Below are 14,897 nucleotides of genomic sequence, written 5' to 3'. Positions count from 1 at the left end.
AGAAAAAGAGGAGAAGAGAAAAAAAAAAAAAAATCGGTATCTAAAAAAACTGACCGCCTCGCGTTGTCGCTTCTTTGCCTACTTCCGATTCCTTCTTCTTCTTCTTCTTCTTCTCTCTCTTTGCCATCGTAATCGTCTCCGCCTCTCTAGGGTTTTTATCCGTCTCTCTCTCTCTCTCTCGTGTTTCCCCGGAGCTTATATGTTCGTTGGCATTCGCTTAATCGCTTCTGATTCATGAGGTTAGGGTTTCGTTTTTTTTTTCCCTTCTTCTAATTTTTTGGTGACGAATTTTATATTTTTTATTTACTTTTTCCCTGCGTTGCGGCGTGTTTAAATCAAAAGAGATCGGAGGGTTTTTCTAGTTGTCATCATCAATGTTGATGATTTGATGCGTCTATTGTGTTGAGTTAGGTCTTATGGTTGACCTTCTCAATTTTTTTTTTTCTCTCTCTCTGATTGATTTCTGGATCACGGGGCTGTGTTTTATCGAGAATCTGTTTAGGGTTCTTGAATCATTGCAGAGTTTGATTTACAAATTAGAACGGATTTCTCATTAAAAACCCTCTTTTGTTGTTGTTGTTGTTGTTGTTGAGAATGCTAATTCTATGGCTTTGAAACAGGTGGCATTACGATGGATTGTAAGGAGAACGGTATTAGTGGCTCTCTTTCTGGCGATTTGAATGCTAATTCTCTGGGTTTAAAGTCTCCACCGAGTTTTTCTGGGCTCAATTTAGATTCAGTCACTAGTTTGGAGACTCCTCAGGTTGCATCAGTTGTAAAGTCAACAAAGGAGGGTCAAAGGAAGTGCTTTATAGATAGCGAGAGAATGGGAGATGAAAACAGTAACTCTAAAGAACATACTGGGAACTCTGATGATGGTTTAGATTTTTGTTGCGACGCTGAAGACACTCAGAAGCAGGGAGTGGTTTCAGATGAGGTTGAACAAACTCAACAATTCATTTGTGATGCTGATTTACTGGTAGACTGCAACAAGCCGGATGATGGAAAGGAGAGTCAGGACACCAAATTATCCCTTGTATCCATTGTTTCTGGGGATATGCAACAGGAAGGAGCTCCTCAGGCTATAGAAGATGAAGGGTATGGTGGCACAATATTTCCTATAGAGGACAATGGAATAGAGAATGAATCGAATTTCTTGAATGATGATGTACCAGAACAAATGGGGTCTTTGGAAACCGCAAAGCACAGAAACCCTGGTGAAGTTGGAAGCGATGGTATTAGCTCTACCTTTGATGCTGGAGATAAGGAAGGAAGAAATGAACCATCGAGTGATCATGATTCTGGTTCTTCTGATGATATATCATTCTTTCAGAGTTGTCCGTTTCCAGATACGATAATGGACTCTGGTTTATTTGGCTGTAGCCCTGCAGAAGATTATCTGAATGATTCAAGTGAAATTGAAGGCAATCTGCCTATTGTGGTATCCCCTTCATTAGCTATTACAGAAATGTTAAGTAATAGTGACGGTGGCCGATGTTCATATGATCTAGATGACATCGTAAACACAGAGACAGTCGAACCAGATTTGAAGCTGGGACAGCAGGATGAGCTTCACACTGATCTTTCCGAGAAGAATGAAAAGATGCAAAAGGATCATGTTGGGGTTTCATCAATTGATAGTGATGTGGCCGCTTTGAGTATGAATAATGGTATAGCTGCTGATCTGAGAGCTGAAATTTTCAATCAGATATCACCCATAAACGAAAATACTTTAGGTATTGAAGCCAACTCCCATATTACTGACTCTTCTTTGATGTGGAATTTTCCATCGAACTTTGGAAATGGAGACATCGAAGTCTGTAATCCTGACAATGCAGTTGAGCCACTCAGAATAGTGGATGGCAATGGCAGAATAGGTGGTGAAGTTGCTTCTGCATCAGGGACTAATTTTTGTGAAATTGGCTTGTCTTCATCCCGTAGGAAGTCCCGAAATGGTAAACAGGGTAAAATGGCGCAGACAAAAAGGAGTGCCCCCCATCCGAGAAAGTCCTCTAGAAAGAAACAATCAGCAGGAGACCTTGATTCAGTTTTTAAGTGCTCAAAGCAGAAGAGGAGCTCTCTTTTAAAAATAAGCCGTTCATCTGAGTGGGGATTGCCTAGCAGGACCACTGAAATCTTCTTACAGAGCAATAATATTCCCTGTGATGGACCTCCGCATCATGATGCACAGAAATCTCAGAGCAATCCTAAGAATGGAGAGTATAATAGGAGTTCTAATAACGGATATGTAGAAGGATCTAACAAAAACATCCAAGCATCAAGTGGCCTTCGTTTGAAAGTTAAATTTGGTGGTGGCCAAAATCCTATGAACATTACATTCTCTAAGGTCAGTGCTAACTCTTTTCCTGCTAATGGTATTGTTAAGGCAGGATCAGGTTTAGAATTGCCAGGATCAACAAATTTTGCTGTGGATAATCTGCGAACTGGGGAAACTAAAGAGGATTTGGAAGAGAAAAACAACCTTGTGGAGAAAGTTCCATATCTGCAGTCATCTGATTTTATGAGGGATGAGAAACAAGACGATGGGGGGTTTTGTAGGAAGCCGGGTGGTGATGTTTTAGATGATGACCCACACCTTTCCACTAGTATAATGGTTGAAGAGTGCGAGAGGGCCACTGGGACGCGAAACCTAGATGCTGAAACTTCACCAGATTCCGAAGTTATCAACTCTGTGCCTGATTCGATTGTCAATATTGAACAGAAAGGGGATTTGCATCATGGTGTTTACAGCGCTCCAGAAGATGTGGTCGGCAAGAACAGAGGATTAGAAAAAAAAGATAAATTGTCTGCTTCAAAATCTCTTTTGGAAAATGGTTCACATCTAATTCCCAGTGCTAAAAAGGGTAAAGATGCTAAGTCTAAAAGGAAAGGAACAAAGAAAGGGAAATCCAAGCTTTCTGAATCTGCTAAAGACGGGAGAAAAAATGAATCTCATGAGGGAGTAGAGCAACGTCAATCCATGAATAGCAGTAATGAAAGGGTTGATAGTGATCATCTTGAAGTAGGGGGAATAGAGTCTCACAAGACAACAGGTATTTACTCTTTTGTTTATCTCTAAGTATAGTAATCCTTAATAGGATATTGTTTTTTGCTTATTTAAATAGCATCTCTATGTTTTCCATTTCTTTAACTGGCACATTTTGTGAATTCATGTATAGGTGCTCTTCTAGATGCAGATATTGGGAAAACCAGTGCCATTAATGGTACCATATCATCAGATGTGAACCTTGGGGAAATGGTTGTGGACGGTACTATTGAGGATAACTCTTCCTCAGAGAGTGCTTGGGTTCGATGTGATGATTGCTATAAATGGCGACGGATACCTGCTTCTGTTGTAGGATCAATTGACGAGAGCTCCAGATGGTATGTTATATTATTTCATATTGAATATGTACTTGTTTTAATGCAATTTTCAGATGTGCCCCCGCACGATGATAATACTTCATTCTTGTTGATTATTCTGTTTGTTACATGTTATGTTGATTTTTTAGCAATTTCCAGTGTGTTACATATTGTCGTTAATCTTGTTAGGGTGTACAAATTTGTGTTAACTTTGTATTCGTCGCACTTGTATCAAAGTTAAAAACGAGTTTATTAGAACTTCTTATTTTCTGATAAGTTTCTTATATAATTTATTCAACATATTTTGAAAATTCTTACAGTGAATTCATCTGGTACTTGTGACTGAATGTCAGTTGTATAAGCAGATGGAGTTTTTCATCTTTCTGATGTTTATCACATTTGGACTTTGTGCTTGTAGCTGTTTTGTATCATTTCCATACTTGCTACGTCATTCATATCTTGTAGTCTGTCTCTATATCTAATATGGATTCTCTGTTGTTTATAGGATCTGTAGGAACAACTCAGATACAAAATTTGCGGATTGCTCAAAATCTCAAGAGATGTCAAATGAAGATATTAATGAAGAGTTGGGCATAGGACAGGAGGAAGCAGATGCATATGATTGTGATTTGGCTAAAAGAGGGAAAGAAAAGGAACAGAAGAGCAAGCGTTTGACAGGTGCTTATAATTCAATATGGGGGAACCTTGAGAGTACCCTTGGCTAGAATGTTTGAAATTATCATATGGTTTTTCATCTATTTTTTTTTATCCTGTTTTCATGCCCGTAATTCTTGCAGGTAAGCAAAAGGCGTGCTTCAAGGCTATAAAAACTAACCAGTTTCTTCATCGCAATCGTAAATCTCAAACAATTGACGAGGTTAATTTCCTTGTATTTTGTCCATTTGTTATGTTTAGTAATGCTTAAGGTTAATTGTGCTTGTATTGCTTATCGTGTTTCATTTTTTTCTTTGACAGATAATGGTTTGTCATTGCAAACCACCACCTGATGGTAGGTTGGGTTGTGGAGAAGAATGCCTCAATAGAATGCTTAACATTGAATGTCTTCCCAGTACGTGCCCGGCTGGCGAATTGTGTTCAAATCAGCAGGTATAATATCTTTTTTGCAAGCGAAAGGGTTACATTTACAGTCAGTTTTATCACTCTCAAAATTTTTTGGCTCATGTTTCTGCAGTTTCAAAAACGGAAGTATGTTAAGTTTGAGAGATTCCAATCTGGTAAGAAGGGTTATGGCCTGAGATTGCTCGAAGATGTACGAGAGGGACAATTCCTTATTGAGTATGTTGGAGAGGTATGTCTGTGATGATTTTTAACTCTTGGAGGATGTTATCTGTTTGAGATGGGCTTTCGACCCTTATATATACTGTGGGTTATACATAACAGGTGCTTGATATGCAATCCTACGAGTCTCGCCAAAAAGAATATGCTTGCAAGGGTCAGAAACATTTCTATTTCATGACACTGAATGGGAATGAGGTAACATCTTCCCTTTTAATGACTCAGCTGCTTCTTTGCTTCATCTTTGATTGAAATTGTTTGTGATTTGCTGTTTAAATCTATGTGGAGTTGTTGAATAAAAAATGTGTGATGGACACTAAAATTGATATATGGTTGCCAGAATGTGACTCGTTTCTGATTTAGATAGCATATTTAGAGAAGTGAAGTTCCATCTTTGTTACGCTTTTCTGCTTAAGCAATTTGCTTGTACCTCTGGTTAGTTACTTTTATGTCTCTAATGTGATCCACGTGTGCCAAAAAAAAAAAATCCTTTACAAGACTAAGATGAATAGACAATCGTCTTCTTTTTGTGTCTTCGTTCATCTGACACTCGTCTGTATCTAGATCATTTTCACCATCTCTACTTAAGCTCTAAAGGTAACAGATTAGTGCTCCTGCTATTTTAGTACTAAAGCCTAGGTTACTTTTGTTGGTTGTGTTTGTAATAATTGCATTCCTTAGCATATCATCTGCACTGGCTTTAAATTACTGTCTTGTATTACCCTTTTGATGTATTCCTTTTGGAAGCTATGCTCTATGTTGCACCTTGCAATAACTTCTTTAGTTTTTTTGTTAATGCAGGTAATAGATGCTGGTGCTAAGGGAAATTTAGGGCGTTTCATTAACCATAGCTGTGAACCAAACTGTCGTACTGAAAAGGTGACTACTAAATGTTCTGTGCGATAGCATGTCTTGTGGTCTGATTATAAATCCAGTGATGAGTTGGGATCTTTCTTTTTGAGCTCGTCTGCTTGTTTATTATTTTANCGAAGATGTACGAGAGGGACAATTCCTTATTGAGTATGTTGGAGAGGTATGTCTGTGATGATTTTAAACTCTTGGAGGATGTTATCTGTTTGAGATGGGCTTTTGACCCTTATATATACTGTGGGTTATACATAACAGGTGCTTGATATGCAATCCTACGAGTCTCGCCAAAAGGAATATGCTTGCAAGGGTCAGAAACATTTCTATTTCATGACACTGAATGGGAATGAGGTAACATCTTCCCTTTCAATGACTCAGCTAGTTCTTTGCTTCATCTTTGATCGAAATTGTTTGTGATTTGCTGTTTAAATCTATGTGGAGTTGTTGAATTAAAATGTGTGATGGACACTAAAATTGATATATGGTTGCCAGAAAGTGACTCGTTTCTGATTTAGGTAGCATATTTAGAGAAGTGAAGTTCCATCTTTGTTACGCTTTTCTGCTTAAGCAATTTGCTTATACCTCTGGTTAGTTACTATTATGTTATGTGATCCACGTGTGCCAAAAAAAAAAAAAAATTCCTTTACAAGACTAAGATGAATAGACTAATCGTCTTCTCTTTGTGTCTTCGTTCATCTGACACTCGTCTGTATCTAGATCATTTTCGCCATCTCTACTTAAGCTCTAAAGGTAACAGATTAGATGCTCCTGCTAATTTAGTACTAAAGCCTAGGTTACTTTTGTTGGTTGTGTTTGGAATAATTGCATTCCTTAGCATATCATCTGCACTGGCTTTAAATTACTGTATTCCCTTTGAAACTATGCTCTATGTTGCACCTTGCAATAACTTCTTAAGTTTTTTGTTAATGCAGGTAATAGATGCTGGTGCCAAGGGAAATTTAGGGCGTTTCATTAACCATAGCTGTGAACCAAACTGTCGTACTGAAAAGGTGACTACTAAGTGTTCTGTGCGATAGCATGTCTTGTGGTCTGATTATAAATCCAGTGATGAGTTGGGATCTTTCTTTCTGCTTGTTTATTATTTTAATAAAGGTATTTCATCTTTTCTGTTTTCTCATGTGTATGGGTTTCATTTGGTACTTCTTAAATGTTGTTGCAGTGGATGGTGAATGGTGAAATTTGCGTTGGAATATTCTCCATGCAAGACCTTAAGAAGGTAGGCTTTCCCACACTTGCAATTTTGCGAGTTCGTTTCAGTAGTTTTTAATCTGCTGGTTCGTTGCCAGGGTCAAGAGTTGACATTTGACTACAACTATGTGAGGGTTTTTGGTGCTGCTGCCAAAAAGTGCTATTGCGGATCATCACATTGCCGAGGGTATATTGGGGGGGATCCCCTGAACGGTGATGTAATTATTCAAAGTGATTCAGATGAAGAGTATCCTGAACTTGTGATCCTTGAAGAAGATGAAAGTGGGGAAGGAATCTTAGATGCAACATCTAAGACCTTCATTGATGACGTTGACGAGCAAATGCCACAGAACTCTGAAATGGTTAATGGTTCCAAGGACCATGCTCCTGATAATGCCGAATTACAGAGCTCGGTATCTTCACAACTTCCAGAGCGAGAAATTCTTCCACCTCTTCAGCCAACTGGAGTTTTGAAGGAACTTTGGTCAGACACGCCTGTTAGTTCTGTCCGGCAGGAGGCTCATGTTGAAAAGAAGACTAAAAGCACATCTCCCACGTCCAATTCTCTTAGCAGACTGTCCTCGGATGGTGCAAATGCTGATAAGATGACAAAGCATGGATCGGGGGAAGATAAAAAGATACTTCCACGACCCCGTCCTCGTATGAAAACTTCTCGTTCATCTGGGTCGAGTAAGCGAGACAAAGGAGGTAGTCTTCCTGGTGTTAACAAAGCACAGGTTATACCAGTGAGTAAGTTGCAACAACAGCCCATCAAACCTAAAGGATCAGAGGAAGTTTCTCCCAGCGGACGTGTTGAAACATGTATTTTACTAGTTCTAGACATGAATTGTTAAGATACCATCATCATTCAGTCATATTCGCTAATAACACCAATTTTGCAGTTGAAGGGAAACTGAACGAGTTACTAGATGTTGCGGGAGGGATAAGCAAGCGGAGGGTAAGTTGTTTATAGCATTACTTCTGAAGTCTATAAAACTTTTTATACTTCAATTAGTTATGCTTAAGGTTAAGACATCATGTTTTTTTCCTTCTGCGGTTTTTTTTTGTTTTTGGTTTGTAAGACCGAGCACTTTTACTTGATTCTTTTCCACTTGAATTCTCTATATTCGTAATACTTTTCCTCAATCAAGTAACTGCACAATGGATACTTAGTTCGTTTTCTTATCTTACACAAACAGGATTCAGCAAAAGGCTACTTAAAACTTCTGCTTCTCACTGCCGCTTCCCGAGGCACGAATAATGAAGGAATTCAAAGGTTTCAAGAATCTGACCTGCTTATCTTTGTTCCCATTGTAGATTTATTATACTCTGCATTTGTGCCTGAATTCTTGTTGGTGTTTGTGAACTTAATGCAGCAATCGAGATCTTTCAATGATTCTTGATGCCCTTTTGAAGACAAAGTCAAAATCTGTTTTAGTGGATGTAATCAACAAGAATGGTACGTCAGTCTTCTTCTACTTTGGTCCATGTGTCTATCTGTTTTCTTTTGTATCTTATGAACCTTATCTCGTAAAGATGAAATAACCCCCAAACACATCCAGGTCTGCAAATGTTACATAATATCATGAAACAATACCGGAGTGATTTTAAAAAGACCCCTATACTCCGGAAACTTCTGAAGGTACATTCCTTTTAACCTCTGATTATGTATGGGTCAGAACACACTTGGCATTGGTTATCTTAAAATTTTTCTTCTCATCACGTTGGCTAATGATGCTTTCTTGAAATGGTCTAGCTTGCTTACAAATCAATATAACTGAATTTACTTTCAGGTATTAGAGTATCTTGCTACAAGGGAAATCCTTGCACTGGAGCATATAATCAGAAGGCCTCCGTGTGCACAGATGGAAAGGTTAGTAAAGTTTAATCATGGCCTTATCCTTGATCGAGTGAAAACTTTATTATGCTGTCACTAAGAATTGTGAAATCTGGCTGTCTAGTAAATTGTTTTATACTAAATTGGCCCTGTGCGTAACTTACTAGAATTCACCTGTCACTTGGTCTACTTGACAATGTGAATGCCAAAAATAGTTTCATCTGTCTTCGATAATGACACCTTAGTTCTTCAGATTCTCTTAGGACACAATATGACATTTAATGTTTATCTACACGCAGCTTTAAGGATTCTATTCTATCTTTCACTGAGCATGAGGACAAACAGGTACTGGACGTCTCATTTACCCTTATGAAACTGTATTCTTGGACTCTTGATTTATGTTAATGATCCGTAAGCTTCGACCTTGATCAAATGAGTATCTAGGGTTTAGCTTTTAATTTTAAATTATTTTCATGTGTATGGCTGCAGGTTCATCAAATTGCACGGAACTTCCGAGACAGATGGATCCCTAAACCTTTTAGAAAACCTTGGCGCATCAACAGGGAGGAGAGATCTGAGTCTATGAGGTCACCTAGAAACAACAGGTTCAGAGCATCACAAGAACCTAAATATAATCATCAGTCCCCAAGACCTGGAGAACCAGTTGCGTCTGTCATAACATCAATGGCTACAACTCCTGAAACAGCATCTGTATCTGAGGGATATTCAGAACCTAATTCCAGTCTCCCTGAGACAAATGGACGCAAGCGCAAAAGCAGATGGGACCAGCCATCTATATCCAAAGAACAAAGAACGTCTCAGCAAACTGTTGAAACTAATGGAAATCAGGATGTCCAAGATGACCTTCCACCCGGGTTTACATCACCTTGCACGGATGTGCCTGATGCAATTACTGCGAAGCCGCAACAAAAGTTCCTTTCTCGGTTACCGGTATCCTATGGTATTCCACTTAGCATTGTTCATCAATTTGGTTCACCCGGCAAAGAGGACCCGACCACCTGGTCTGTTGCTCCTGGCATGCCGTTCTATCCATTTCCACCTCTACCCCCAGTGTCTCATGGTGAGTTTTTTGCCAAGAGAAACGGAACAGTCTGTTCCTCCTCCATGGGAAACCCGACTTGCTCCATTGAGACCTTACCGGCTATAACTGAACCCAACCAATCCTGTTGTAACACCTCAAGTATTGCCGTGAATGACTCACCCGCTCCAAACCGGAAGAGAGAGTTTTCATCCGATATAGGAACAAGTTATTTTCGGCAACAGAAACAGAACATTCCCCCATGGATGCGGAACAATGGGTGGGAAAAAACAGCAAACAGCCCTATACCTGGAAATTTAACTGTAGAGAAGAAGCTCAACAATTAAGTATTCTTAACTTTAGAGAAGTACACAGCCAATGAAGTTGTTATGGAGACTAGGCAGCTCTTGAGGAGAATTACAGTGGTTGATTGGTTAGTTTTGCTCATAGGAAGATCCCCTTTTAGGGGACTCATGTGCGTTTCTTTTCTTTCCTTTTCAACTCCTTTTTCAGTATATTCTAAATTCTTTTGTTTATGATCAAAAGCAAAAACATTCTACTATAATTAAAAGGTCACATTTCATTGTAATAGCAAATCACATTCTTTAATATCTTCTGCAAAGAAGTTTTAAGTTACACTGAGATCTTTGCATCGCAAACTTCTTAAATAAAATATTGTTCTCAATAATTTGGTGATCAAAGGAGTAAGTTTCTTCTCAACTTTACAAGAATGTCCTGTAAAATGGAAAAGTGAGGGAAACAAAAAAAAACCAAACTTTTTGACAATTCAATATTTTCTGAGCAAACTTCTGACTCTAACAAACATCCAAGTTTTTACAAGTGTTGCATATTTTCTCCATCCATTAAAGAACCTTCCAATTACCTTCTTGTAGCTTGGTCTCCTTCTCACGACAGTCCAATACTCAGCCAGATTCTTCCTACTACTTATATACTCCTCTTCCAAATCCAACAGCGATAGCCGAGCTAGCACCGGGATTAGCATTACATCAGCCATACTAAACTCATTCCCTGCCAAATATGTTGTCCCCTCAAGCTTTGTTTCAACCTCATCTAGGAGCCTAAGCAAATGGTCTTTGCTTCTTCTTAAGGCACCAGGGTCTTTTAGTTTGTCTTCTGTATCGTATGCTTCCCTTAGCTTCCTATGGTAAGCACTTGCCAAGTCTGGAGACTCAGCCATCCTTGCAATCACAACCATCCTCAAGAACTTGGAAACATAGAGACGACGATTATCCGGTATGTGAGCAAGAGTGAAAAGCTTGGGGTCCCATTCCCTAATCTTCCGCATCCATTCAAGAACTTCTCTACCAAAAGTAGCATCTTCTATACCAGAGGAAACCTCAGCTATTCTCTCTAAGTACCTGCAAAATTTCACAAAAGCTCTAATTACTTATCTCCAAAAAGAAAAAAACTAGCACCAAAAGTGAGAATATTCCCCTATTAGAAAATGGTGAGAGTACATACTCTATGATCTCAATAGTGTCCAAAATGATGTGAGAACCANAACCTTCCAATTACCTTCTTGTAGCTTGGTCTCCTTCTCACGACAGTCCAATACTCAGCCAGATTCTTCCTACTACTTATATACTCCTCTTCCAAATCCAACAGCGATAGCCGAGCTAGCACCGGGATTAGCATTACATCAGCCATACTAAACTCATTCCCTGCCAAATATGTTGTCCCCTCAAGCTTTGTTTCAACCTCATCTAGGAGCCTAAGCAAATGGTCTTTGCTTCTTCTTAAGGCACCAGGGTCTTTTAGTTTGTCTTCTGTATCGTATGCTTCCCTTAGCTTCCTATGGTAAGCACTTGCCAAGTCTGGAGACTCAGCCATCCTTGCAATCACAACCATCCTCAAGAACTTGGAAACATAGAGACGACGATTATCCGGTATGTGAGCAAGAGTGAAAAGCTTGGGGTCCCATTCCCTAATCTTCCGCATCCATTCAAGAACTTCTCTACCAAAAGTAGCATCTTCTATACCAGAGGAAACCTCAGCTATTCTCTCTAAGTACCTGCAAAATTTCACAAAAGCTCTAATTACTTATCTCCAAAAAGAAAAAAACTAGCACCAAAAGTGAGAATATTCCCCTATTAGAAAATGGTGAGAGTACATACTCTATGATCTCAATAGTGTCCAAAATGATGTGAGAACCATTCCTGAAAACGGGAAGTTTTGCGTTTGGATTCATCCTAAAGAAGGAAGGGTCCATATGCTTGCCAGTGATGGGATTGACATGGTATGATGTGTAATCAATGCCTTTCTCTTCTAAAGCTAGTCTCACTCTTTGGCTATCTAATGAGTAAGGATGGTGATATAACTGCATTGCTTCAGACCAATATCCTCCAACTACAGTCCAAGAGCTGCAAATTTAAGATATAATCTATATTAAAAAAGACATTCAAGTCCAAGTCTCTTCCATATAATCCACTTAAAAATCATCAACTAAGCAATATATTTCAGACATAAAAGCACCAAATTAACTGTTGACCTCACAGACCTGAAACTTCATAAAAGGGGGATTCATATTTGAGAAAAGGGTTTAAGCACGATATACAAGGAATCTGATCAAACAAAATGAGGTTGAGACCATAAAGATTGAAGCAAACAAAGACAAGAACAAGAAGAAGACAAGACAGGTTAACTTGGTGATTTAACTAACTACTAATAACAGAAGGAAGTAAAAATAAAGACATACCCAACGAAAAGACAGAACACCTTGGAGAAGAAAGGTTAGAACAAGAACTGAATCAAAAACTAGACAAAAAAAGGGAAACCTTCGTATATTTAGTTTCTCGAATTGAAGTTTCCTTCCTTCTTTAAAGTTTTGTCCTTTTTTTTTTTTTTGTCCTTTTTAATTTTCGAAGGAAGACGTCAAAATAGTGAAATACTATACAGCTAAGATTTTGCTCTGAACAAGAAAAAATTTAGGAAAGTGCGAGTATCTAATTCTCCCACTGCGCCTTACGTAGACGCAGATGTCTCTACTCGCTCTCAGATGTTGCCACGTGGTTACGGTCAACTTATCCGCCAAGGTCAAAGCGCTTTTAATGATCACTTTGTCTCTCAAGGGTATATATGTCTTTTTGATCAATCTGCCAACTTCTTCATCTTTTTCTTTATTTTACATACTTTCACCTAAATTATTGGTTCTATTATTGTTATATATATATATATATCCATTTTATCATTTATTTATTTTTTTTCATGATTCAGAAGGGATTGAAATTTTTTTTTTTGCAATTTTTACTATTGCCATTTTTGGATTCTGGTTATCTAAAAGGAAAAAAAAAAAAAAAAGATCATTATAGTGTCACTTGTGTTTTTTCTTCTTTGTATTAGGCCTACTTTGTATCCATCTCATTTGGGCCTTCAATAGATTAACGAGAAGGAGGATTATACATTTAGTAATATTGAATACGGCCCAATAATAAAATAAATAGCAAAAACGACTGAAACATGAAAAAAAAAGATATATAAGAATAAATAAAGTAATATATAATAAAATTATAATTCACGTGCATGGACCAAGAATAATACCAACCTCTAAAATAGAAGGGACAATAACTCTATAAGCCATCAAAACTGTGACACGTAATTAGCCAAATATGTTATAAATATGGTCCTATTCATCAAAAATCTATTGAATTTAAGAAACTTTAATGTTGTAACCAAGATCTTGTCTTGTATTTTCTTCTTCTTTTATATTTCGCCAAAAAATTTATATAGAAGCATCTTAGGTCCAAAAGTAATCATTGACCCCCAAAAGAAAAACGAGTTTTTCAAGGCTTACATCAACAAGTTAGAGAAACATCAACGTCAATGCATGTTGCAGATTTGTTCATAAATCGTACTCATTTGTGTTACTACTTACTAATTGTTTTTGTTCAGTGAAAATATATATATATAGTCGAATTTTATCTACAGCTATCTAGTTTTGTAAAATAGAGATATACTCGTGTCGTGTAGATGAAATTGAAAAAAAAATAACAATCAACGTGACGGTAACACTGACACATACGACAATTCGTCTCTTACGTACAATTCTGATAGTTGTATACTTGTATTGAAAGTTAATTACTTCTGCGATATTTCGTGAATAATTAGATTAGGTACGTAGAGTATATTTTACAATAGACAAATGCTAAAAGTTTAGAGTTCCGATCCTAAAAAATCTACATTATCTAATCTTAAGTCATTTTTTATCAACCAAATAGAGTTTTTATTTTATGGTTTATGTCGTGTACGTAGTATGTTATTTTGTATTTTGTATTTTGATGTAGATATTTAGACTAATGTACATATTGTCATTTCGTCTTAAGTTTGAATGAATGATCAATTAATAATAATTCACTACGTACGTACGTCATGTGTTTTATCATTGAAGGTACTAGAATTGATTAAAGGAAGTAATCAATATATGAAAGATAAAGAGTGGCCAAATATCAATTAATTTCGTTTTTTTTGCTTCACATTTAATTCTATTAAATTGCCCTAGCTAACTTGTGACATGCATGTCCGTGGTGTAGCTCTCCTTCGTTTTAATAAATGACATGCTAGTAGTATTATTTATGGCCATGATTTTTTTTCTTTTGCTTATAAATTGTTAAATTATTATGGTCATGATTCACGCTTCTTTGCAAAATCAAAATTTAATTTTAGGAAATTTTAAAATATTCCATTAATCTCAATTTAAACGGAGTCAAATGTTAATTAAGAAGAGTATATATGATGCCAAATAATCAAATATAGTACTGTATAATAATCAATTGGAAAGTTGCCTGATGTGTTTGACAAATTGTATATACGTCGGAAAAATCTTTTTATCTACTAGTATTATATAAAAAAAAAAGATGCGGAGTATGATCATCATTTATGTTAGTAGTACAACTCGATCGTAATCAATTCCCATATTTTTATACTTAATACTGAAAGGCTAATTAATTAGCTTTGTAAAGTATTCGGCTCCCAAAAATCATGCGAATTATTGGAACACGGTCTTTCGATTCGTATATGTATTAATTACGAATTTATGACACAAGTTGCCATATTTTAATAATCCTACAGAAAATGATTGGGTATTGTTGGTGTTGGGTTTCGCCGAGCAAAGGCCCACTCGATAGGCCCATTAAGAGGGAAGCCTCGGTAACGATTATGGGCCTGGTTAAGGCCCGGAAGGAGAGCTCAAGTCCGGGAGCGAGGTCAATTCAAAGAGGAGGTCGTGATCTACACGGTTGGGTCACGTGCGAGATAGCCGGAGGAGATCGA

The 14,897-nt window shown here is 37.5% G+C and overlaps 2 protein-coding genes across 6 annotated transcripts; one reads left to right on the top strand and one right to left on the bottom strand.

The window, feature by feature from the left end:
* LOC104713396 (histone-lysine N-methyltransferase ASHH2) lies at positions 1-10,220 on the top strand. Of its 2 annotated transcripts, none has more exons than XM_010430499.2 (18): positions 1-239; positions 621-3,053; positions 3,192-3,384; positions 3,869-4,041; positions 4,161-4,240; positions 4,339-4,470; positions 4,556-4,672; positions 4,765-4,857; positions 5,461-5,538; positions 6,707-6,763; positions 6,834-7,557; positions 7,638-7,693; positions 7,935-8,011; positions 8,112-8,194; positions 8,298-8,377; positions 8,529-8,608; positions 8,872-8,917; positions 9,062-10,220. In XM_010430499.2, the coding sequence occupies exons 2-18, from the start codon at positions 632-634 to the stop codon at positions 9,956-9,958; spliced, it is 5,388 nt and encodes a 1,795-aa protein (XP_010428801.1). In that variant the 5' UTR covers positions 1-239; positions 621-631; the 3' UTR covers positions 9,959-10,220. The 2 variants fall into 2 exon arrangements, with proteins under 2 accessions (XP_010428801.1, XP_010428800.1); XM_010430498.2 differs by having other exon boundaries at positions 3,180-3,384.
* On the bottom strand, positions 10,275-12,509 carry LOC104713397 (glutathione S-transferase TCHQD). Of its 4 annotated transcripts, XM_010430502.2 has the most exons (5): positions 12,328-12,509; positions 12,130-12,193; positions 11,747-11,992; positions 11,148-11,643; positions 10,275-10,494 (listed from the first exon to the last, which is right to left on the bottom strand). In XM_010430502.2, exons 3-5 carry the CDS (start codon positions 11,953-11,955, stop codon positions 10,399-10,401), a joined length of 801 nt encoding a protein of 266 aa, XP_010428804.1. In that variant the 5' UTR covers positions 11,956-11,992; positions 12,130-12,193; positions 12,328-12,509; the 3' UTR covers positions 10,275-10,398. The 4 variants fall into 4 exon arrangements, with proteins under 4 accessions (XP_010428804.1, XP_010428803.1, XP_010428802.1 ...); XM_010430501.2 differs by lacking the exon at positions 12,130-12,193 and having other exon boundaries at positions 10,275-10,483; positions 11,137-11,643; positions 12,328-12,508; XM_010430500.2 differs by lacking the exon at positions 12,130-12,193 and having other exon boundaries at positions 12,328-12,508.

The sequence above is a fragment of the Camelina sativa genome, chromosome 9 (genome assembly GCF_000633955.1).
Source record: "Camelina sativa cultivar DH55 chromosome 9, Cs, whole genome shotgun sequence".
NCBI classification, from domain to species: Eukaryota; Viridiplantae; Streptophyta; class Magnoliopsida; order Brassicales; family Brassicaceae; genus Camelina; species Camelina sativa.
This window is presented reverse-complemented; position numbering and strand designations above follow the sequence as displayed.